The sequence below is a fragment of the Bactrocera neohumeralis genome, chromosome 3 (assembly GCF_024586455.1).
Source record: "Bactrocera neohumeralis isolate Rockhampton chromosome 3, APGP_CSIRO_Bneo_wtdbg2-racon-allhic-juicebox.fasta_v2, whole genome shotgun sequence".
Classification (NCBI taxonomy): Eukaryota; Metazoa; Arthropoda; class Insecta; order Diptera; family Tephritidae; genus Bactrocera; species Bactrocera neohumeralis.
Genome location: NC_065920.1, coordinates 64428979 through 64456342, shown reverse-complemented (window position 1 = coordinate 64456342; position 27364 = coordinate 64428979). Strand labels below are relative to the sequence as shown.

Genomic DNA, 27364 nt, shown 5'->3' with positions numbered 1-27364 from the left:
ATGTACATACATACATACATACATACATACATACATATGTATATAATGTATGATTTAATTTTTATTACTTCGTAAAATTTTTTTGTGGCATTTATGCCAAAGAATAGCTTAAGAACCAACAGAAACCATTAATAAAATTACGGCTTTTATTGCCATCAAGAATTCCTGGCATAATAACGTTATTCCCCACAAAACTAGTTCCCGTTGAAGAAACAAAGCCAAATATGGCAAAATAATCGTGACAATATCATGTCTCTTGTATAAAAATAGAGTGTCAAGGCCAGTTGCAACGGAAAAAATGGCATAACTGTAGTCTTTGACCGCCGGTGATGAGCACGTGATGGACAATCTAGCTGCTTACTATGCAATTTTCTTAAATATGTGAAAGTAATTGTTGACAAGTGCAAATGTTTACACATAATTGGCAACTATGCTTTAGATGTAATCGCAACGCAAGTCATGTCACGGCATTCCAGACAGCATAATATCAACGTGCATGCATCTATACAATATATACCATATGTATGTAAGAGTATGTACATATATACATATGTATGCATCAACGAGCTCCTGTTGACTCCACAACTTTTGTGTTGGCCCAGCGCCCGCCAGCTGATTAGGCTGTTGCACTGCAGACAACGAGCCATAACTTTTACTTTCACACACACACATAAACATGTGACGGCGTTGTAATCATTAAGTTGCCATAAAAGCGGCAATGCCAATAAGGGATTTAGACAAAGCACTAAAGTACGTAATAAAAAACGCATTTATGTGTAAGTCTGTGTGTGTGTGTGGTAAAAACAAGTTTCGCATCCCTGCCAAGAATATTCTGGATGGCTGGCGCACGCAATTGAGGTTGGTCAAGGCAACACGCTAAAATTGCTGTCAAACATCTGCGGCGAGCAGCACATTTGAACCGGTTACATGCCTTTGGCAAGCGTATGAGGGCAACTGTATGTGGCTGCTTGTGTGTGTATGTATGTATATTGTAAATTTAATAAAAAGCACAGAATTGTTGCGCTTGGTCAGGGTTGCGACAATTGCAGATGCGCATGCGATAGCGCGAGTTGGCGAAGTGCGCAAAGAAGAGGAAGAATTAGCAGTGAGAAAAGAAGGCGGACAGCAATTAAACTTAGAAACTGATATTTATAAATAAATGTATGTATGTACGTTAGAAAACAAAAAGACAAATAAATATTTAAAAAAATATTGATGTACTTAAAATTTAGTTTAAATATACATAACTGGATTTGTATGTGTAATGAGTTATAAGTCATCATATGATGATCAGATGATTATGTAATACAATATAAAATTTTCAAAATTAAAAAAAATTTAAAAAGTAAAAAATTAAGATAAAGAAATACTAATATATGTATATTTTAGAAATATTAAAAAAATATTTTCAAAAAAATAGTTAAGTATGTCACGTGCAATGACTCCATATATGATGATCAGCTGATCATGTGATACATTTTCAAATTAAAAAAAAATAAAACAAAATTTATTCAAAAAAAATTAATAAAAAATATTTAAAATTAAAATAAAAAATTAAAAAAATAAAACAAAAGATCCAAAAAAATTAAAATAAAGAAAAACAAAATAGAAAAGGTAAATTTTATATAACATATGTATGTATATTTTAAAAATATAATAAAAAATTATTTTCCAAAAAATAGTAAAATACGTCATAAGCTACATATAAATCATTATATGATAATGAAATGATCATTCGAGTTTTCGAAGTTAAAAAATAAAACAAAAAATTATTTAAAAATTAAAATTGAAAAAATATAAATACATATACATACATATAAAAATTTAAAACATTGTAAAAATTTAAAATTTAAAAAATATTGACCACATTAAATTTTGAAAATTAAAATAAAAATTTAAAACATTGTTAAAAATTTAAAAAATATTGAAATTTTAAATACAAAACTTTAAACATTAAAAAAAAGCAAACAACAAAATTAAGGTAAAGAAATAATAATGTAAAAAATTTAAAATTTATAAATTAAAGATTTAAAAAAATCTAAAATTTTCGAAAATTAGAAATAAAATGTTTATTAAAAAGAAAATAATGTATTAACCGCCTCCTATACTAGATAAAAAAAAATTTTAAAAATTATTGAAATTTTAAAAAAATTATTTTCCAAAAAAAAAAACAAAATATGTCATGAGCTTTAAATCGTCTTATCATCGATGATAATGTAATACAAATTTAAAATTTAAAACAAAAAATTATTAAAAAAATATACCAAAATCAGATTAAAATATGTGGTCAAAAAATTTAGCAAAAATAAAAAAAAAGAAATAAAGATAAAGATAAAGAAAAAACTATAAAAAAATCTATTGGAGAAATTAAAAAAAATAGTATTTTCAAAAAAAAAACAAAAGTTTTAATCATTATACATATGATGATTATGTGATCAAACTTATTATCCTCAAAAAATAAATAAAATATGACATGATCATCATATGATGATTATAAGATCAAATGATCATATGGCACAGTTGAAAAGTTTCGAAAGAAAAAAAAATAAAACAAAAAATAAAAAATAAATAAATAAAAAAAAAAATAAATAAAAAAAATAAATAAAAATAAAAAACATAGATTTTATTTCTTTAAGCTAAACAAAATTAAAAAAAAAATATTCCAAGAAATTAATATATTAAGGCATGAGTAATCTTCATTTGATGATCATCGAATCACATCATTAGATAATCATATGACACAGCGAAAAATTGTCAATCTTCTTAATTAGAATTTATCGCCTCTCACACTGCTACAAAGTACGCAAATTTACAAAAACAACAATACAAAATGTTTACTTATTCACACAAGCGCCTTTACTTTCACTTACAGCCTGTAGACCTGCGCGCCTAATGGACTTTAAAACTCAAATAGAAGAAACTTAAATATAAATAAAATTAAGTCGAAGCTTACATATACATACGTACATACGAATATTGACATTTCTGATTAATTTGTTTGCATTGCAACACTTAAAACCCTTAAATACACAAACTAGCGGCTGCCCACAAGCTTGTAAGTTAACGCGATTTTCTACAGTTTGCTTTTAGCATTTTTTTGTTAAAGACACTTGATGAGTTATTTGTGCACACATATAAACACACGCAAAAATTTATAGAATGACTGGAGTGTGAATCACAAATGTAGTAATCAAAGCTTGAAAGAATGTGGCTGGACTTGTTATCGACGCCAGGTTTCATGGCTCAGAGCGTTTGTGGCTTATGCGTTGGGATTTCGAACGCAGCTCATAGATAGCATGGATATCATAGATATATAAGAACCGCAGAGCGCTTTTGAAGTAATAGATGTGATTTTAAATGGGTCTATATACAGCTATACATGTATGTATATTATGCATATATGTATATAAGCACGTACTCGCGCTTATTCAAGCGCGCTTGTATCACCTTGGCATACGCACTCATATTCGGCATACACTTGATACATCAAATGGTTTATTGTTGTTTTTGTGCTTTAACATTTTTTTGCTTTATGCTTTCTGAAGTACTTTCAGGAAGATCAATATGACTCTTAGCATATTTAGGTGTACACAGCTTGATGACACTATCAATGTGGTGACGGTGTCTGATTCAACCGCACAAGTGCTTACATACCTGTATTTGTATGCATATATGTATGTGCATATGTATATGCATATATATGTAAGATTGTGGCATACATTGTACCAAATTACATACATACATATGTATATATCTCTACGTGCTATATTGCTAATTAGACACTTTATATGCGCAGCGAAGGTGTTGCCAACTCATGCATTTGAACGTGTGGCTCACAAAATTTTTTTTTCTTATTTTTTTATTTAATTTTTTTTTTAATTTTAATTTTTTTTATTTTTATTTTTATTTTTTTTTAATTTTAATTTTTTTTTTTTTTTAATTTTGATTTTAATTTTTTTTTACATAATTTTTTTTAGTTTGTAAAATTTGTGAAAGTTATTTTTTTTTAATTTTAATTTTTTTTTTATTTTTTATTTTTTTTTTTTTTTTTTTTTCTTAAATTTTTTAAAAACTTTGATTTTATTTCTTGATTTTTTTAATTAAAAAAAAATTTTTTTCTTAAATTTTTCTATATATTTCCAAGTAATCAGCTGTGTTCGTGCGCTGCTGGCTGTGTAGTGTAAAAAAACCCAGTTTTTCTGCCGCGTGCAGCGACGTTAGATGTTTTGGAGACGTTTTATTACTTTATCTGAATTACGATTTTCCGAGCAATTCATTTCTAAATGGCGACGCATGCGCTAATATAAATTTGTAGCTAATGTATGTGCATATGTTTGTAGTAAGCACACAGTTATGTCGCCGTTTTGCAAATTTCCCCATTTCTGTTGACATGTACTCATTTGCAATTTCTTTCGTGACTTCTTTAAAACAATTTTTTATTCTGCAAAGTCATTGTCGGTGATTTCGGTCACATTTTATCATGCCAACCAACAAAACAGCAGACGCTTGAAAACTGTAGTTTAGTGTTTCATTTTTATTTTAAAAATTAAAAAAAAAATATGAATTAGAAAAAATTAGATAATTTCGAATTAAATTGAAAAATTATTTAAAGTTAAAAAATTATTTTTAATTAATTAAAATTAATTAAAAAATAAATTAAATTAAATTAATTTTTTAATTAAAATTAAAATTAATTAAAAAATAAATTAAATTAAATTAATTTTTTTTCTAAAAGCTGATTTAAAAAACACAAATTAACAAAAAATGCTGGATTAATTTTTTTTTAATTTGTAACGTCATAATTTTATTTTACCTTTACAAAAAAAAATTAAATTTAAATAAGAAAATTAAATTAATTATTTTTTTCTTTGAATAGCTGATTTAAAAAATCTCAAATTAACAAAAAATGCTGCATTAACTTTTTTTTTAATTTTTAGCATATTTATATTTTTATTTTATCTTTACAAAAAAAATTTAAATTAAAAAAAAATAAAAATTAAATTAATTAAAATTAAAATTAATTTAGTTAAAAAAAAATTAAAAATTAAATTAATTTTAATCTTCAGATTAGCAAAAACTGCTGGATTAATTTCTTTTTTAACCTTTAACGTAAAAAAATTTAAAAACAATATTTTTCTAACTTTTTTTGTTTTATTAAAAATATTTTTTTTTTTTGTAATTTTAAGTGCAGCTTTGAAACGTTGTAAAAATAACAAAAAAAAAAATCCATTAAAAATAATATTTTTTATTGAAAACAAAATGTTTTAAAAAATGTAAAGTGCAACTATTTTTATGAAAAAAATCCATAAAATCCCCACAATGACTTATAATTCGTTTTCTAAGCAATTTGGTTTGCTAGACTAGCGTTTGCAAATTTTCGACTTTTATGCGCTGAATTTCACAATTATAGGAAACTTATTGTCTTTAAGGAATTATGCAGAAAGTTTCCACAAACCTTTAAAACTATTCGTGCTAGGCATATGAATGTATGTACATATATATAGTGTATATTGCTCACCGGCAATTTAGCACTACAAAGGAAGAAACCGGCAGTTAACATGTGGTAGGCAAAAAAAAAAATTATAAAAAAGTTAAAAAAAAAATCAAGAAAAAATCTCCTCAAATAAGTCGTAAAACTAGCTGATTGGCAAATTTAGAGTTGTCTTTAAGTTCTGGCCATAAATACAAAGAAGCCAGCTGTGCGCAGGCGTGCTGCTTGATGCTACCTAACAACTAGTATGTACATACATACGTATGTTTTTATGTCTACATGTACCATACATGTGTCATGAGTATGCGTGTCATATAGCAGCGCTTCACATTATTTATTGCGTTTTCGCTTATCGATTTGCCACACAAATTTATAGGAAATAAAAATACATGCCAAAACGGCAATTAATTAATCACTTAATTGTTTAATATAAAAAAAAATAAATATATAAATATACCATATAATCATATTGTAGATACATCGTACATACATATGTATATATGTATCTTACACGTAAACATATAAGCACTCACAAATAGCTGTACAACAGGTGTGATTGACAATTGCTGTTCACACCATACAGTACTAATCAAAAGTGCTTGACATATGCTACAGTACAATGCGTCACAGAGAAAATATTAATTAGTTTGTTTTGATGTTTGGCTAATATCAAAAAAGTATAAAGTGTTTAATAATTTATGCAAGCCACACGCCACGGCAGTCAATTTGTAGTAAAATCAATAATAAAATATAAAAATTCAATATTGAAAAAAGATTCATATGTAGATATACAGAAAGTACAAAAAACAATAACAAAATCGAAAACCATAATTGACTTGGCTTGCAACTACCAGCAAATTTAGACGCCACAGCGCTTGCCGTGCGCTCCTAACGGAGTCACTCAGCTGTAGTCGTGAACTGCTTATTAAGTGAGTGCGCTAAATATTGAAAAAAAAAAAATTAACTTGTAAAAATGTGTGTGGGCGTGAAATTCTCACGCCAAACCAGTGTTGTTGTTGTTTTTTTAGTTCGTTTCAGTTTTTTGCTACTCGTGTGGTCCGATGAGTAAACGTTTTTATATGCAAACAATTCGCGTGTTAAAAATATATGTGCCTATATGGACATTCATAAATAAGTATGCACAAATTTGTAAATACGTACGAATTTGTCAGAAATTTAATTCTTAGCAAAACCATTTTTTATTATTTGGTTGCTTGTTTACCTTTACTTTTTTAGTATATGAGCTAAAAATATTTTTGTTGGCTAGTGATATTTTTTGTTTGTACAATTTGTATTCTATTTTTGCAGATTATTTTTTTTTATAAATATTACAAAGCAATATAAATTTATATTTGGGAATGTAATTGTTTGTTGGTTATTTAAAAATTTTGAGTTATTCAAGACGTGTATGGAACGTAAAAATATTTACAATCAATTAGAACCAACACGCGCCAGCTGGCGAAAGAGCACAGAGTGTACACAAAATAGTAAAAAAATAACAAAAAAAAAAATAATAATGGTTAAGAAAAAATTAATAATTATAATTAAGGTTATTTGAATTATAATTAAGAAACAATTAATAAAAAATATTATTATTAAAAATTAATAATAAACAAAAAAAAATATTATAAAAAATATTTATAAAAATTAATAATTAAAAAATTAACAAAAACAACAAATGAAAAAAATAATAGCAAAAATAAAGAAATTAACCAAAAAACATTAAAATTTAATAATAAAAAAGAATATTATAAAAAAACAATTTAAAATTTTTTAATTAATTAAAAAAATTAACAAACAAAATTTTTAAATTCATTTCCTTTAGCATAATTTAATTATAATTATGACTAACGTGAACTGCATTAAACTAATAAAATGTATGATATAATAAAATATTATTTTTATTAAAATAGTAAACTTGTAAAGCGAAGTTACGGTTAACAATGTGCAAGTTCTAAAGAACATACTCGTTACAAAAATTATAAATATGATGAGTGTCTCACTACAATAAGCGCAATGTTTACATTATTTATTGCCACTGCAAAACCAAGCAATGTTAACACACAAATATATCGATAAATCAATAGTGTCATCATTTTGTTTGCATTGTTTACTTTTCAAAAAAGAAAGCTTGGCGAATGTGTGCACAGCCTCTTGACAAATCAAATTGTGTTGTCATGCGGTCAATTATGAAATGCAGACCGCCATACATATGCCATATAATTGGACTATACGATTTCGTAATAATTAGATAACTTTCACGGCGTGGAAAGAGGCCATGAAACCAAAGCGTGTGACAATGATAAAAAATGTGTTGTTGCACTAACAATGCAAGGGAACAATAAAACATAAAAATCTGCACCAAAAATTTGCATTCAATACCAATTGATAATGCTGAAAATTTAAGCCATAAACATAAATACACAACCTAACTGGCTGCCTTTCAAACACATGCCATGGAAAATATTACGGTATAACCAAATCATATGAATTAGCATGCTAATAAAAATGTGAGAAGCTGCGACTGAGTAAAAAAAACAAACCTAGACATAACGTGGAAGACGCGCGCCCAACACTAGTCTCGTGTATGCGTGGTTTAACATGTGATCATCACGCTAGTTTTGAGATCCAATGTTGATGCCAAGTTTAACTGCCGGTTAGTGATTTTTTTTGGCAAAACCCCATGTGTTTTATAGACGCTTGAAACGCATTAATTTGAGTTTAAGTCAAGCAGGTGTGTCTGTTAGTGCTGTTTGACGTTTGTTTTTTATGCTTTTTGTGTTTATATTTTTAATTTATTTTATTTTTTTTTTATTTTTAATATTTTTAGTTTTTATTTTATTTATATATTAAATTTTTTTATTTCTTTTTTAATTTTATGCGTTAATATCTAGCATATTGTATTTATAAACATTTAATGACTATTTTTTAAGTGACGCTGTTTTATTAATTTTTTGTTTCAATTTAACAGCTGGTGTTTTTGATGATAACTGGTCTTTCTCATGAATATCGGATTGAGTCAGCGAATGTTCGAGACTGCTACGAAAGCGAGTTTAACGTTAAATTAATTGATTTCTGCTTGCTTAGAACTACATATATTACGCCAATATTGGTGGTGGTGTTTTTAGGAATTCGCAATATAATTTATACAAAAAACTGATATTTGACGAAGCAAAAGCTGTTTGTGCTTCATAAATATGTATGATTTGTATGATAAATCTTGGTGTATGTATTGATATGCAAATTTTAAATTTAGGAAATTGCCAATGTCATTCTGGCTTTTCTAATGTGGTCAGCCAATACCGAGAGACATTTTTGCTAAACTTTAACCGGTTGCGCTTAAGCGAAATATGACTGTTTAAAAGTATATATGCACCAATATAAATATGGTAAGTATATATTAAAACGGCGGCAACGTTTTTCAAGAGTTTTGTGACTTTTTACTAATTGAGTGAATTACTTGTTTCAGGGCATTTGCAAATTATTGATTCGGGATGACTTGAAATATTTGGGATGACTTGGAATTTTTGGCGACTTGTTTCAAAACATACAAATATTTTATTTAATATTTCTAAAAACAGAAAAAACAAAAAAATTTTGAAAGCTTAAAAGTTGTTTTCTAAGCTATTGACGTCGTTGACTGTAAAATGTTTGTGAAATTAAATATATCGACGTATTTAAGCACACATTAATGTTTAAAGTGTGCTAATTTATTAAAATATTATTTTTCTACGTTATTTTGTTTACATTTTAATTGTAACTATTAATTTTGAAAACCGCTTATTAAAAATATTATATATAATTATTACTTTAGTTAAAGTATATATAATTATTTTAATTTGATTTACAAATTAATATATAATTAAAGCATATGCAGTTTTATTTTATTAAAGTGAAATGTTAAGTTATTAAAAATATGAACTCTTAATGTTTTATGTTAATAGTATTGGTCACTAGAGTTGCAAATATGAAATGCACAAGCTCTACACCAGAAAAAAATCCAATTATTTTCGCATCCTTGCAACATGCCTATACTATGTTGTTGAACTTTCCATTTCAAACAGGTTTCTATTTATAATAAACATTTTCTTATATTCTATAATTCAACATATATTCTTTTGCCATAAAAAGCATGCTAACGCATAATTTAAATATTTAACCAATTAAACACACAGCTGATAATTAGCAAACTCTTGCCACAAAACAGTGTGTGTGCGAAACAAATTAAGTAAAAAATGCAATAAAGTACATGGAAATATTTCTTTTCGCGCCAAAGCAGCTACAAGTTATTGCAGTAACACCTTAAAACGTTTTCTTATATACATACGCGTGCTTAACTTGACAAATATGTTGGCTTTGAAACTGTTAATATATGCATATAAAGTTATAAATTAATTTAATATGTTATTAATGCTCCTTACAGGGCTTTGACCGAATATTTGTGGGCTAAAGCAAACGCAAGCACGTTTCTTTCTAAATTTTGAGCGTGTCCGTCTGTATACAAGCACATAGTTGCTTATTAATTATTATTTACAACTACAAAACTGTATTTGTTTAAGGAATTTGATAATTTGATTAATAAAATTTTTACGAATAATTTATTTAACAATTCTTTGTACACCAAATAAATAAGCGTCAAACATTCTCGCACAGCTGACTGTTATCGACTATCGATATTACTCTGTGCATACGATCGCTGTAAACAAATTGCATTTTAAAATTATTTGCGCATGAATGAAGTGTTTTTCGTTATTTTCTAAATCAAATTCAAATTTATGAAATGTGTTTGTCTAAATTTAATGTAATTTGTGCTAAACTACCAAATTGTTTGGTGTAAATAACGCTATTGCCAACAAATTGCAACTGATTGCCAAAAAATAAAAAAAATAAATAGTATTCGGTAATATTAAAAAAAAATCCACAAATTTCAAAACTTATACAATGTACATATGTACAAAAACAAAAAGTGCAAGCTGTTTGGCCGGCACAATATAACAATTTGTAATTTTACTCATTTTATATTATTTCACAAATTTTCTACGCCAAACTACAAGTTCTTACGAACAATTGCATAGTAAAAATTTGTCATGTCAGCGCATATCTGCTTATTGCTAATGTTAAAAAACCAACAACAAACACTTAATCTATAGGTAGTTGCTGTGGCTTTTGTAATCAAGCTGATTACCACGCGTTTTCGTATGTGGTGAAGTAAATTGACGAGTTGCCTGCTGTCGATCAGCGGCTGTAACATTTTTGATGAATTCTCTTGTATAATCTGTGCATGTTTCTTTTATTGGAAAAAGGTACATTAGTGGCAAAAGTGTGCAATAAGGTGTCTTTAACACATTTGCCGGCACAAAGCAGCGCCGGGCCAGTGGTTTGTGCTTTCTGCAAACCAGCAACAATGCTAAAATCCAGCAAAGACGCGATATATTGTAGTAGCGGCGGCGGCTATTGGGCAATTTCAGGCGGCAATTTGAAAGTCATTTACGTTGCAATACAAATCAATAGTTGCAGAAATGTGCATACATACATTTTAAAAATGTGTAAGTTTGTAAGTAAATTCGACGTGCGTTTGCTGATGTTTGAATTTGTAAAAAATGTAATGTTTTTCTTGCTAATTTAAAATTTCTGTTAAACGAAAAACTGTCGCTTTTTGTTTTGCAATATTGCTTATGACTAATATTATTATTATTTTTTTTGGTTTTACCAAATCCATTTTTGTATTAAATTCGTGTTAAAAATACATCACATAAAAAATTTTTAATCCAAACAGAAAAATTTTAATTATAATTCATTAGCATTAAATTTTTTTTATTGATTATTCGCTATTTCTTCCTTGTCAGTTCTGTTCTTCAACATAAATCAATTCTGTATACGAAAAGCAATTAATTGCTTTATTAGATAAATGGACGCACGTGCTCAAATTGTTGAATAAAAATTTAGCATAAATTTATCGATAAATTGCAGCCGGCAAAACAGCAGGACAAAAGGCAAATTTAGACATGCCAAAAGCAGAAAATAAATAAATAAAAGCGATTATAGAAAAATAATAAATAGATAAGAAAATAAAAAAAACTAACAAAAATAATATAAAAGTAATAAAAGAAATTAAAGAAAAAAATAAAAAAATAAAAAACAAAAATTAAATAAAAATTTAAAAATATGCTGAATGGAGAGTTTTGCCTTGAATGCAGGATTTAAACGGGATTATTGTTCTAATATGAAAAAAATTAATAGCTATTGCCTCTACAAATACTCTCCTCAAATTTGCTCAAATTCAGCATGCACAAAAAAGGTGGCAATAGCCAGAAAAAAGCAACATCAATAAATTAATGGGGAATCTATGAAGATGAGCTTGCTAAAAAAACGAGTTTAAGTAGTATTGATGCGGAAAGTGCAAAGTTCGAATTCTATGCACATGAATAAGAAAGAAAATGGGAAGCGTGAAAGCAATAATGGTAAGAATATAAAAAATTAAACATTAAGCAAAAAAAAAACAAAAACAAAATAATAAAAAAAAATTCAAAAAAAAAATACAAAAAGAAATTTAAGAAAAAAACTGCATACTAAAAGTAAAAGTATACAAAATCAGACGGACGGAAACGGGAATTTCGATGAATCTGCGAAATTTGTGCAAGGCACTTGTCGCCACAAGACTAGCTATAAACATACGTAACTGGAAAACATATAATAGGTATATAACAAAAGTTCAAAATGCTGCTAACCGGACGCAAATACGAGGTATTATACGATAAATACACACATACTATATGTATATAACCATCATCATCAGTTAAGTGATCAGCTATTGAATAAACATGAACAAAAAACACATGCTTTGAGCCGCTGCTTTTTAAAGTGAACTTAACCTGTTCAAATGGTTCGTCATTATTTGGCACTGCCGATATCGACGAAAAAACGGTAAAGCAGATATGCAAATTTTGTATGCTAGGGCAAAATAGATGCATACAAGCATAGATTATACCGAAAAATGTTAAGGTTAGGAAGCCCGCTTTGTCGCATGCTAACAAAAATTGCAAGAAGTGCGCACAGTAAAAATCAAAGTTCGAGAATTTTCGCATGGTTCAGGGTTAATGTATGCAAAAGAAGTTATCAAATAACGCAATTTATGCAAATCCACAGCGTATCTAAAAATATGATAAAATTTAGCAGCCATAAATTATTTAATAGGAAAAGAGATAAAACGTCAAAAAACAGCTGATATGCATTTTGTTAATATTTATACTTGTGCACACTAGTCATTTTAATATTGGTGGACAATTCGCGCTATTAGACAAAATATTGTAGCTGCTGGCTCCAACGCAAACGTTTCAAGCGACTTTTTTGTTTATAAAAACGAAAACAAGCGTGCAGCAAAGAAAAGCAAATATAGCCGCAAAACATTGACATTGACCCAATTGCCGGTGTCGCATTGCTGGAACTGGTGTAAACGCCTAGTCAGTGAAGGTCTACTTACATATGGAGCACTCGAAAAATGTAAACAAAATAAAATGCGTGCAATTATTACTGAAAAGCAATAAATTAAAATTTAAGTACGAGTTCATTGCACTCGGCAAAAACTGCCCGCACACATGCGCAGAGCGCGCTCAAGTGGCAGTGAAGTGCAAGTAAGTTGTGTACATAGCAGTAGGCCTAAGCTACGTGGATATTTGTTGTTGTATGACTGTGCTTCGACGACCTGTTTTGATCATAAACTATTTACCTACACTTGTGTGCGAATAATTGCAGTCACTCCTTGCATACAGTGGTTGGCAAATGAAAAGAGACATGTTTTTTGGGGATATCAAAACCATAATACTTTATTCATATTAATTATTCAAAAAAAAAAAAATGATTTTGAGGTTATGTAGCAAATCAGTATACATACCTCAACTAAAAAGTAAAAATCTAGCTTTAGATAATTTAGCGGAAAAGTAGTAAAAAACAAAAATTAATCTCGAGCATATAAAAATAGCATATGATACAGTGATTTTGCAATTAAATCCAGATATTAGCGATAAAAATAAAAATAAATTAAATTTTTTAATATTTTTTTTGTTGTTTCTTATACATTGAAAGTCTAAAAATCATTAACATTGAAGAAAATAACAGTACTATAACATTAACACTTGTTTCTATTCACCTATTCACCACTGTATGCAATTATGCATGCCATTGCACGCGATTATGTGTTTTGTATATCGATAACAAAGTCAAATACACAAATACAGTAACTGGCTGGCAACTGTTCAGTGTGTATCCCTGAACTTGACCACGAAATAAGCTGGAGGACGGGTTGAAAAGCAACAGTTAATAAAAGAAAAAACGAATGCTATGGACATATTGAAAATAAATTCAGAGGTAAAATTTTTCTTTGGCATGCGAAGGTGTGGAAAATAAAAAGTAAAAAATAAATTACGGTAAAAAAGGAAAAGATATTAAAAAAGAAGAAAAAATCATTTCACTCCAGAATGAAAAAGTTCGCGTTTTTTAAGATAAAATTATTTTATATGCTTCAAATAAAATTAATTAAAATATTAAATAAATTTAATTTAATAATAATATTTAAAAAAATTATATTATAGCGCGCATTTTTTTAAATTATTTTAATTAAGAATTGATTATTTGATTTTTTTAATAAAAAATTAATACATTGATTTTTTGTTTCAATTTAATTAGTTGATTAATTATTAATTTTTTTTTCAATTTAAATATTAATCAGAAATAAACAATCAATTAAATTAAATAATATTAATGACTTTTAATTGAATTAATTTTAAAAATTGTGTTTATTTTTTTTAATAAAAAAAATTAACTTATTTAAAATTTTAGTTTTAATAATTTACTAAATTAAAAAAAAATAATTATATTAAAATTTTAATACTAATAATATGCAAAATTAAAAAAAAATTAATTATATTAAAATTTTAATATTAATAATAATTTGCAAAATTTAAATAAAATTATTTAATTAAAATTTTAATTTTAATAATTTACAAAATTAAAAAAAATTTAATTAAAATATTTATTTACTATAATTTGTCTTCAGTTAATTAGTTTTATTTGATTTAAATCGTCTTTTTTCCAATAAAAATAAAAAAAAAATATAATAACTGCAAAATGTGCTAATTTACGCTTTAAATACAAAAATAAATGCAGATAATTGAAAATAATATAAAAATTGAGTTTCATTGCCGCTGAACGCACACATTTTGCAACCTTATCTGTCATTTTTTAGTGTTCAAATAATTTTTTGTTTATATAAATATGTAATTTGAAAACGAATTTCGCAAATATTTATATAACAAAATAAGCGTGTCTTTGCAGATTGGCATGCAGCACTCAATGAAATAGAAATCTAAAATAAACGCGCCAAATTTATTATGCAAATCAGTGTTAGCCATACATTATATTATATTACATATGTTTGTAGATATAATATAATTTACCACATTTATGCATGTACGTAACTTGCTGCCGCCACTCAGCGACCACTTGATTTTTTTTTTTAAATCGCAAGCCAAGCAAGAAATTCGCAAATTTTACTAAATGCTCGTCACTTAGCTGGTACGCCATGGCGGATGCTTGCTTGGTCAGTCAGTTTGTCGGGCATTTTGTGTTTTTGTTTTTTGGTTTTTTGTATGTTTGTGGCAACACTGTTTGCTTGACGCAAACTACGAAAATTTTCAAGTACGCGCATGCATTTCAATATACACAACTTTTTCAAGTTAAACTCTTCGCAAGTAGTAGTGATTTGGGCGCATTTTTAGCTTGTCTTTACTGCACCGTTAGCACTTTTCAAGCAACTGCAGTTATGTTTGTTTTTTCACAACTTTAAGCTGCAATGTGGTCAGTTGCTTTCAGTTAGCGTGCGTTCACTGAACGTTGTTATAAAAGAAATTTATAAAAAACTAAAAAAAAGTTCAAAAAAAAATAAAAAAAATATGAAAAACTAAAGAAATATAAAAAAATAACAATAAAGTGAAGCACATCTAAAATAAAAGCTTCAACATGTTCTTGACTTTGCAATGCCGTCTTGTAGATAAATTTGTCGCTCAGCGCAATGCGCACTGGCGGCTTTTCTTGTTTGAAGGCAAGTGTTTTTTTACATAGTTATCTTTTGTTGCGTTGCATTTTGTTGAAATAATTCAAACTTCTGCATCAGTTGAGACTGTAAAATTCATAATTTAAGTTATCTTGTTTATTTTTATTTTTTTTACCCTTTTAATGTTTTTTGCTTTTACTTTCTTAATGTTTTTTGTATTGCTTGTTTTCTTTCTTCTAGGTTTTAGTGATAGAAGCGATTTATATTTTGATTTTTAGTTTCATTTACTAATTTTTTTATTTATTTTTTTTCTTTAATATTTACTGTAATATTTCAATTAAACGGAATTAATTGCAACTAATTTGTCATAAAATAATCGAAAATTTGTTCATTTTATAATTTATATTTCTAGAAATGACATAAATCATCGTTAAATTCAACTTTTTCAAAATAAATTTTTTTTTCAAATTTAAAATATATTTTTTTTTGTTTATTTTAATTGTTTAAATTTTTATTCTTATTTATTATTTAAAATTTTTTATTTTTATTATTTTTATTTTTAATTTATTTATGATTTTTAGCTTTTATGTTAAGCTTACAGAAATTTTTATTAAATGGAATAGTAGATTTAATTATTTTTTAATTTAAATAATAATTTTTTCCAATTTGAAAAAGCAATAAATATTTTATTTCTTTGTTTTAGCAAGACTTAATTTATTTTTTAAAAATTTAGGTATTTTTTTTTTAAACTTAAAATTTATAAACTTTTATTTTCGAATTCAAAATATTTTTTATTTGTTTACTTCAATTGTTTAAATTTTGTTTTTATTTATCTATTGTTTTTAGGTTTCATGTTATACTTAAAAAAATTTTAATTCAATTTAATAGCAGATTTAATAATTTTTTTAATTTAAATATTTTTTTTTTTTTTCAATTTACAAAAAATTAAAAATTTATTTTTTGTTTTATCATGACTTTGCTGGTTTTTTAATTTTTTAAACATTTAATTCTTTTTTTTTCAACTTAGAACTTAAAAAAATTTATTTTCAATTTTAAAAACTATAAAATTTATTTTTTTGTTTTTTGTGTAACTTCACTTGTAATTTCCAATGTAATTTTTTATTTTAAAATTTTTTTTTAATTTTTTGCTTTTTTGTACTTTATTAATATTATTTTTGTCAAAAATTTTTTTAATTTTTTTCAACTTAGAACTTAAAAATTTTTATTTTCAATTTTAAAAACTATAAAATTTATTTTTTTGTTTTTTGTGTAACTTCACTTATGTATGTACATGTAATTTTTTATTTTAAATTTTTTTTTTAATTTTTTGCTGTTTTGTAATTTATTAATATTATTTTTGTCAAAAAAAAATCTATTAAAATGTTATAAGTAATATATAAATATTTTATTGAATTTTGTAAAATATTTTTAATATACAAATTAATTTTTAAATATAATATTAATATTTATTATATTTTTTATATGTGTATACTTTTATTTTATTTTGGCTTATTTTTATTTTACTTGTTTGTTTATAATTTAGTAATATTATTTTTGTTCAGATTTTTTTTTTTATCAAAATGTTATAAATAAATTAAACATTTTGTATTTAATTTTATTTTATTTAAAGAAAAATTTTAAAATTATATAAATATTTTATTTTAATATTATTTCAATTCTAATAACATTTTAATTTGAGCCATTTTATTACAAAAAAATATTTAACACGCCTTACACTGTAACACACAATGTTATATTCAATACTCATACTACTCTCTTCATTCACTGTAAAATTAACACTTTTCTTCGCTTTCTACATATGCCGCAACACACCATACTAGAATTAAAAAAAAGTCTCCATATTCATTAAAATTCAACTTACATTTTGGTGCACGCGCACGCTTATTGCTTTTGCGTTCGTTAAAGAACGAACTTAGAATGCCGGCAGGATTCATTTTGCGATTGGCTTTCAAACTTTTATTTTGTGCCTTTTCAGCGGCACGCGACGTGCTGCATGCTACGTTGGGTCCTGTCGTCGTCATCGCCGAGTTTTGTGCACTCGCAGTCAACTGTTGTTGTTGCTGTTCTGTGTCTTGCACATTGACCGCGCTATAACGGCGTGAAAATATTTTGCTAAAATCTTTCATTTTCGCGCTAAATTTCTACTTGGAATTTTCTTTTGCAAAGCACTAAAATTTTCAATTTTCAAAATTTGCAAACAATTGCCGTTATATGCTAAGGCATTTAGAAAACTTTGATGCAATAAAAGTTGTTTAATTTTTTTTTTGAAAAATAAAATGTTTAAACGCTTCTAGCTTTTTACGTAAAGTTCAAGCGCACTTAACAATTGTTTATTTGTCACTTTTAAATTTGCAATATTTTTTTTAAATTTTCTGTTTTGCGTAAATAATCGATTATCCTTGTTGCGGTTCTAAGCTATTTTTCACATTTATTCTAAATTTTTTGTTTGCTTTACTTTTGAAGACGTCGCTAGTTCAACTCAACGTTTACGATATGTTCTTTTAACGTTACGGAGAGCTCTTGATAAAAGTTCGTCTACTCGCTTGCGCAGCTCACTTTTGAATGAAGTCGTTGTGGTGCACGACACGGCAGGTAAATACCGCTTTTGCTAGCCGCTGACGCCTGATTGACTGCCGCTTTGGAAGCTGAAGCGCGGCAGCGAACGCTGCTACTCAACGCTGAACGCTTGCAATTTTTTATTTGTTTTTCTTTTTTGCGTCCGTTAAGACCGTCTGTAAGTCGTCGTCGGTGCTATAGCTGCTGCCGTTCTGCTTGTTTAAGCCGAGTCATCATCAGCAGCAGCAGCGTCGCTTAGACCGGTAATCAGGTAATTCCGAGTCTGTGCTGTACGAGCGGCCAACGCCATTCTCAGCCGCGCTATCCAATACAGCTCGTTTACAGCTTGACCACTCCACTGGCAGCGCACGCAATTAAATGCTGTTGACAGCGCAAACAGAGACGTTGTTGTAACGATAAATTGTTGTTGTTAATGTCTCAATGAATTAAAGCTGAGCGCAATCCTTAGCATGCCATGTACTAAACAGCGGTTCAGGCTGTTAGTATAACAGCGTAACAAGTAACAGGAAAAAAACAGTTAACAGTGCGTATACTCAAACAGAAAATGTTAAATAACATTTCTTAACAGAAAACAGCGTTAATAGAGCCGCTAATGTTCATTGACATTACATTTGTTTATATGTTTACGTAACATTCTTGGGCAACACGCACAGTACGCTGTGAATTCAACAACAGCAAACTGTACGCTCATACAGTGTATGTTAATAAAAACTGCTAATGAGCATTTGCGACACTGTTGATTGTTCTAGTAGAATTTTTAAGGATACATACTTATCTATTTGTAAGTCAGAAAAAACACGTTTTTTGTGAAAAATTTTTTTGAAGATGTAAATGTAAATCTACAGCATTTAATGCAGTTCAATAATCGGCAAATTCATTTTTAAAAAATTGTAATTCCTTGATTTTGACGCTGATTACCTGGAGGACCGCTGAAATAGTGTCTGGTCGGTACGAAATATTTTTCTGCTTAAAATTATCCCAATTCCACAAACTAAAAATAACAATAGTTGAGTTTCAAAATTCTTACAAATTCTCATTCCTATCTTATTACTCGTATCTCCAAAAATATTTGAAAGATTAACTTAAAATTTTCGAAAAAATATTTTCAAATACTTTACACACATTCGATAAACGATATATCATAAATAAATATAATCCCTTAAGCTCTATGTATTTTGTATAATTTTTCCTTTTCCCAACCCTTAAAAATAGCATGCTTACAAAAAACAAAAAAAAAAAACGCTGAAACAAGTGATGAACATTTCATATCATTTTATATTATCGATATACAAGCAGAGAAAAAAGCATTTTTGTTCACAAGCGAATATCCTTAATATCAAATTTATTATGCTAAATTTTAAACATAATAATAACAGACTCTATGTTCTTCGCATAATTCACTGTTAGAATATCTACAGTAATCTGTTACACAACACTCTCTGTAATGAAGGCACTCACAGCTGATTGTCTATGTCAGTTTTGCAGTATCATTGGACAGCACGCGTAGTAAACAAACAATAAAAAATGCGTTTATAGCTATACGTGTTGCATAAAATGCGAAATACATACTTACTTGTGGTAGAAGTTCAGTTAATTACCAATGGTTTTGTAAAATTCCATAATTACTATTAAAAAGCATTTTTTGGCGGATTTTTGCGAATTTCCAGAACATAAGGAAGTTATCGTGAGGAAGTGACTTTGCAAAACCTTAGATATCAAGGAGCACTTTTTTCAAAAGAAGCCTTACATACGTAAACATGTATGTGAGAATGTCAAAAAATGTAAACAAATTTATTTGCGGCGACGTGTGTTCTACAACAATGACATTTGCAAATATTGCGTAATGATTGCTAGACAGATTACACTTCAATTTTCAAGTGTTGAATGTTTATTTTTACATTTGCGAACTTATAAATAATTAATTGAGACGTTTTGATGCGAATTCCAGAATAAGATTACATTAAGGCAACGAAAGCTGAGCTATGTTAGAGTTAAAGAGTAATCTTTCTTTGAGTAATACATTCTACATTGTGGTAGGTTTACAATGAAGTATCCCATTACATAATAGGGATATTAGGTTGGATGGCTGATACGTCAAGATAGCAGCAGATAATTATGACAGTCTCATTGTACAGTCCTTTGAGAAGGCAGCTGAAAAACTCTTATTCCAAATCTGCTTAGATGCTTTATTAATATTTCCGTTATTTCACCTGGATGTCTAAAAGTATGATTTTTGACGTTTTTAACATTAACTTGGTAAAGGTAAAGGAAATCTTGAGATGACTCTATCTCATCTCCTTCCAAGCAGCTGATGCAAGGCATACGGTAAAATGTTTAATCATACCACATGAATCCCGATCGGATACTATCTCGTAAGAACTGCAAAAACCATTGAAAGGTGGACTTTGCTGCGTGCGAAGAACTCACCGGATTTTTTATAATTTAGCCTTGGTCAGAATGGCCTTGCGACTGCACAGCTGCTAGTAGTTGATCAACGCTTGCTGAGCCGGTCCGAGGCTCAACCATTTAATATGGAATTGCGAGAAATCAACGGAGCTCCTACACGTACCCATGCTGCAATTAGTGAGACTAAAGTATTGTCCTAGCAAGATTAACAGCCTTGCAGTTTACTGTAACACCGCAGTGGACAGTCACCCAAATCAGTCTATGCAACTAGTCGATACCAGAGATAAGGCGTTTAAACATGCCTTCACTAATCTTTAGTGCTTCGCATTAGATTTACTGCTGCCTGTCTGGCAAACATTTCCATATTAGCGAGCTTAAGGCTAATATCGCTGGCGTGCTATCGCAGTGCATAGTCACCACTTTGAAGGAGGCTGCACTTCTACGCAGTAAATCTACTGCTACCTTTCCGGCAAGCATTTCCACTTGGAGGGCGCTGTAGTGCCCAGGAAACCTAAAACGGAAGTTAATAGGTAGTTCTCCATAGTATACCTCTTCACCAATCCTCCATTAAGTCAGTCTTTTCTTCACATACCTCTTTCCAGAGTATGTGAGCAGATCAACGACAGCGAGGAATAGTCCCAGACTCGCAATCATCTAAGTACCCAGCTTTTCTGGGCTTTAGAACAGCTTTTGCGACCTTTCGGCTATATCTTCCAGTTGTTTATAGAACAAGACATTAATCACCATGCGTACTCATGAAAGCCCCCTGTTGAACACTCGTTAATGTCTTCGCGAATGTAATGGGAAGATAATACCCTTCGAACAAAAATCAGAATCATTTACTATGAGCTACTGACCTATACACTCTTAATTCGGACTTGTACTGTCAACAATTGGACCGTGTGAAGAAAACAATCGTTCAGAAGCGGTCAGCTTTGGCCAAAAATAGAGGAATTAGGTGCCAGCAGGACAACGCTAGGCAACAGATATCGTTAATGACTCTCTAGAAGCTCCGCGAGCTTGGTTAAGAGGCTCTTATCTATTCAGCTTATAGTTCGGACATAGCAGGAAGTGATTACTACTTGTTCCTGTCTATGGCGAACAATTTTGCTGGTAAAGAATTCGCTTCAAAAGAAGCTTGTGAAAATCGACTATCCCACTTTTTTTGCCAATAGGGACGGGAACTTAATGAATTTCATGAAATTAACTTCAAAATATTTGACCTAAATCGGATCATTCTGATTATGATTAATAAAATATTCAATTTAATGTTGAATTAATGGATTTTTATTTACTAGACCATATATAAGATTCTATCAATATATTGCTTAACAAAAGTCGATGCGGAAATGCTGCAGGGGTACAAAGAAATCCATTCAGTAAAAGTGTGATATACTATATGTGTATATTGGGTTAAGGAAAAAATTAAATATTTTTTATACTTTATATAAAAAGTATATGAAAATGAAAACCAAAAGAGAAGTGTGAATCTCTTAACTGTATTAAAAATCAGTTTCATATACCTATATACTTGTATAATATACAAAACTATGGGTTGATCTACAAGCTTTCTCAATTGAGTTTATTTCTTATGTTTTGGGCTAGTTTTAGGTTATAAAAAAATAATAAAGCAAAAGAAAACAAAACAAAAAAACAAATGGAAAAAATATATAAACAATAGAAAATAAAAAAAAATATTACAAAAACTGTAAAAAAAAAATTTAACACTTCACACGCCTTTTTTCTTGTGCCATTTCGCACCTCACACTAAATTCGCTTGAGTCATTGGGGTAAATCCCTCGCACTATAATAAGACTTTGGTCCAATATTATACTGATTTACATATCTACATATATATAACATATTTATGTATGTATGTATGTGTCGATCTAAGACGCTGAATCTTCGTTAGCTTAAAATAAACAACAAGAGTTAAGGCATTCTGTTGACAACAATTTATTAGTCAGAAGCTGTGCGCCGTCTGCGGTTTTAGTTGTGTATTTGCACTTGTATATTTGTGCATAGGCTTGTAGGTTTGTTTGAACACTTCGATATTTGTTCGATATGTGTTCGAACACTTCGATATTTGTTTGTACACTTGTATTTTCATCTATAAAAGCGTTTGTAACTGAAGCCAACGCATTTTTTTAGACCTCAGCTAAAGCACAAAGTCCAAATTGGTCCGCCAAGCCGAGTCATTGAATCAATAGACGATTTGTGTCGTCATCTACAGCTTAAATGGCTTGGTTACACATTTATAGGTGCTACAAAAGTACACACATATATACATTATACATACATATGTACTTACATTATTATATTTTTATCCAAAATCACACATAGCGTCAAATATACATATGAAATGTTAACGCGCTGTCAAGTGTGCGGCAAATTTTTAAGATTTTTGTATGATTTGTCTGCAACCACTTTTGCGCATGCGCTTCAATGCTTACATACACATATGCATGTATGTATGTATATATGCCTATTTGAATTTCGTAACTTGCGTTAGTGAAATCGCTTCGAGAAGTTTCACTGGAAGTTGTTTCTTGACTAGAATCCCTTGTGCCGGTGTTTGCAGTGCATTTTCAATGACTTCGCTTTTGAATAGTTTCGGAAATGCTAGCTCACACCAACACACATACACATACTTATGTATATACATACAAACATCCACTTCTATTTGATGTAGTATAAATGCAGCAGCCACCAAATTCGTCTACCAATAACCATAATTCGTCATTGATAGTTTGCTGTCGGGCATCTAATTGATATGGTGAATAAATAAGTTTAGTGTCTTGATTTCGAATACGAGTTTTGGGTGCAAGTTTTTTCACTTTTGCGTGCGTTTTTGTGTGCGTGAACAATGGTTTTTAAGAAAATACTAGCAACTCTGAAGGCTGTGACAGATTGTAAGCGCTTTTAGCAGTTATAAAATAAAAAAAAAATTAATTTAGAAGTTCTTTTCATATCTCGAAGTATTTTAGTGTGAACTGTGCGGAAGAAATCATGGAAATAATGTGAAGCTATACGAGCAAAATTCGATTTAAAAATATATATCATAAAATGTGTTTGTGGAAGAGAAGTTCACAAGACATTTTTCAAATTTCAAAAAAAAGAGAACAAAAGGTGTAAAAATATAAAATTGCTTGTGTTTAACTAACTGAATTTTAAAATTTAATTCTTAGACTTTTCTAATATTGTTGGAAGTCTAAGTAAGTATGTTCAAGTATTAAGTGATGTATCGTGTTATCAATGAGTTATTGGATGGCATTTATTTATGTATTTATTAGTGTATTTTTTTTGAATGGATATAAAGGTGAACCAAGGAATTAACCTATCAATCTTAAGGACTAAAATGCATCTAGAGAGAAAAGAAAAAACGCTAAACTCAACTATATGTATAACTAAGTATGAAAATCTGGCTAACCAGAGGAAAACGTCGGCTGTCTCCGGCTCGAAAAACCACCAACTAGATCGAACATGTTGTGATAGACGGAAGACACGTCTCCAGTGTTTTAGACGTGTGACTCGAACCACTATCTTGTTGCAGCGAAGATACGCACCCGCCTCTGCGCAGCAAAAAACGCACGTCAACAAACATAAGGAAGACTCAACGTCGAGAAGCTGCAATTACAACAGAGAGCCGAACGATTTTCTATTCGACTTGCATTGCTCTCAGAGAGCAGTCATCAGAAACTCGGTATTTTAGTCCATTGATTTTCAGAAAAGGCAAAAGAACAGCTGGTATGATATGAAGTGCCGAATGGCAGTGGAGAGCAAATAGACTGCTTATCGCGCAACGTTACAATCGACCACAATACGTGCGAAATGGGATAGATATCGAGAGCTGGAGAGGAAAGCGAGACGCATTTACAGACAAAAAAGAGAGAGAACGAAATGCGTGAGTACGAAGAGCTTGACAAGCCGGCTGTCAGGGGTAATTCTCGAAAATACTACGAAAGTATGCAGCGACTGAAATAATGTTTCAAAACCAGAGCTTACTCTTGTAGAACCCCCAGAGGTGATCTAGTGACAGATGTCAAGAGCATACTGAAATTATGGACGGGACTCCTCTCCAGCCTGCTGAATGGCACTGAAAGTATAACACCAGGAGATGGTGTACCCGATTCCCCAATCGATGATGATGGAGCAGATGATTTTGATCGATCAGTTTTTATGGTAGCTACATGTATGTGGTCCGATTCTGGCGATTCTGACAAGAAAGCAGCTTCTTGGGGAGAAAAGGAGCTGTGGACGTAAATGAATCAACTCAGCTCGTAACGCTGATCATACATATATATAGGTATTCAATGTTACCTTCTGTTTTACAAGCTTCTTGAAAAATCTAATATACCTTGTTCAGGGTTAAAACTATCCCTGCAAGGCGAGAGTTGTAGCGTAATTTCAAAAAGTGTCGGAGAACATTCCAAGTATCCCATTTAAATAAGACGTAAGAAATCAGTTCTTATTAAAAATACCGCCGTGAACCGTTAGAAAAAAATCTTTTACAACGCTGATTTTTGTCGAACATTAAATTCCCTGACAAAAATTACCTTATGGTGATTTTTTCCAATTTAAGAAGCCGTTCATTTTAACCCATAAATTCGATAGCTTAGTTTTTTGGTTTACCATGATGAATAACTAAAGCTTTAAGGGGCTTTGTCCGCCCTGGTTTTAAAAATAATATATATTTTTTCTTAATGAATACTTTTGGGTCCTAAAAACATCATTCATATGGAAGAATAGGTTAAGTTAGGTTAGTTTAAAACTTCGATCTTGAGACAAAACGTCAATATACTTGTAGAACTCACTTAGATACATAGCTAGAAACGCCGGTACGCTGTACAGCCTAAAACTCTTTCCCACTTAGACAGATAGCTAGAAATGCCGTTACGTTGGAAAACCTAAAACTCCTAGTATTGATCGTAAAAAATGCTTATAAATCGACACAGGGCTTTGAGTCCGTCAGAAATTTGTTTAGGCGGCTAATATCAAAATGTACGGATAATACATGAAAACTCCGGGCTTACAGAATATATTTATATTTTTATTAACAAAAAAAGCTTATAAAAGTTTGAGGAAAGCTGCATTATCAGTCATGAAATTTCGCTTATTTGAAATTATTAAGGGGCTTTACCAGTGTGACACTTTCAAAAAAAAAAATTTTATTTGCTTTTTCGATAGCTTATATTTCCATGAATATCCTGTGAAATCGAGAAGGTCGTATCTTGCATAGTTTTTGGATGGTAGCGTTCTAAAGAGCGACCGCTCGGAGGTGTAAACATACTTATATTATAATGTACTATACATATGTATATGTAAGTGAAACTTTTTTCTCATAACTCAACGAGAAATTGACCGATCGACTTCAAATTAAAACTGAGTATTTTTGAATACATTTACTATACAATGACCACACAATTGATTGGTTGAAATTTGTCAATTTGGCATTAAAAAACGACCATTTTTTACCTAAAAAAACACGATTTTTTTTCAAAATTACGCCATTTTGTTAATTATTGATATTTTTTAAAGATCGTAGGTCATTGTAAAATAATAATAATACTAATTAACTTTTAAATTTTTTTTGTTTCAGCAACTCATTCGGCCGGAATCATGCCAGCAGTTGGGGCACTTTTTTTGGCACCTCCAAAGACAGCCCATAACTCCGTTATTTTTCAACATTTTTGTAAAAAAAAAAAACAATTTTAATATAGCTGAAAATATATCTTATTATATTTCAAATAAGTTCGAAATATTCAATAGTGTACTTTCTCTTATAAAAATTCACGAAAATCTCCTTATTTTTCATGCGTCACACTGGTATAGCCTCTTAAGGAATGAAAATACATGAAGGAATTCTTATCAAATTTGATAATTATTATGCAATTTACACAAATTAAACAAAATAAATTATAAAAAATTAATATTCTTTGGCGCCATAACTCAAAACAACCACAAAAAATATTGTAAAAACAAAGAAAGACGGTTATAACAAAATTAGTGCCTAATGAGACGTTAGCAAATTTGTACTAAGGCCGAACGCTATTTACACCCTTTTGTTTTTCGTTTCTCGGATTATTTGTTTAAGCCTATTTTAAATTGTTATTTCTTTGTAACTTTTTTCTATTTCTGTATATTTTTTTTAATTTTTTTGCACTAACATATATGCGAATTATAAGCATTACTCAGCAAAATTTTGGTACCATTCCCGTTTTTTGCTTTGCAACTGGTTATTCATTGATTTGCCTCTTTTTTGAACCGCGTAGTGAAGTTTTTGTTGTTTTCAGTAGCTAATCACATATTCGAATTTTTTGCTACAGAACAGGTATTCAACTGCTTTTTTTGCCTTAATTTGCAGACTTAATTAATTGCATAGTAACTTGGGCATTTCGTTAAACTTTGTGTATTAAAGTTCATTCCTTTCAATTCAAATTTGAACTGCTGGTAATTTAGAATTTTTTTTGTGATAGCTCAGAAATTGTCCTGCAGAATATTTTTCCTTCGTTCCTTGATTTAAATAATTACATAGAAACTTGTTTCATTTGGCCTTAATATGTACACATATGTATGTATGTATGTATTCGGTTAGCAGTAAAATACAAATTATTTAAATATGATATGTGTATGTATAAGTATTTTCAAAGTCTATATTTTGCCTTAGTCAAGTTCAATATTCGAATTGACTACTCGTAATTTCACAATTTTGACAAAAAACCCGAATTCGTTTGCAGGTGACAATATAACCAGGCAATTTCACAACTATTACTGCCATGGTTATAATCAAAAACGATCAGTATGTTTATGTAAAATAGAAA

General features: G+C 29.2%; 1 protein-coding gene and 1 long non-coding RNA gene across 5 annotated transcripts in view; one reads left to right on the top strand and one right to left on the bottom strand.

Moving 5' to 3' along the window:
• Nucleotides 1–27364, bottom strand: part of LOC126753981 (scavenger receptor class B member 1) — a 70689-nt gene that overhangs the window by 22382 nt on the left and 20943 nt on the right. The window contains exon 1 of one of the 2 annotated variants that reach the window (XM_050465786.1): nucleotides 17422–18130. The exons of the other annotated variant lie outside the window; for it this stretch is intronic. Within the exon in view, the coding sequence (XP_050321743.1) occupies nucleotides 17422–17686 (265 nt within the window). The 5' untranslated portion in view covers nucleotides 17687–18130. Of the gene's footprint in view, nucleotides 1–17421; nucleotides 18131–27364 lie in introns of those variants that run through there. 2 annotated transcript variants of the gene reach the window in all.
• On the top strand, nucleotides 6144–9265 carry LOC126754002 (uncharacterized). Of its 3 annotated transcripts, none has more exons than XR_007666245.1 (4): nucleotides 6144–6420; nucleotides 8463–8690; nucleotides 8748–8880; nucleotides 8961–9265. It is a non-coding gene; the product is annotated as an uncharacterized LOC126754002 (long non-coding RNA). The 3 variants fall into 3 exon arrangements; XR_007666247.1 differs by lacking the exon at nucleotides 6144–6420 and adding an exon at nucleotides 6442–6626; XR_007666246.1 differs by lacking the exon at nucleotides 6144–6420 and adding an exon at nucleotides 7408–8147.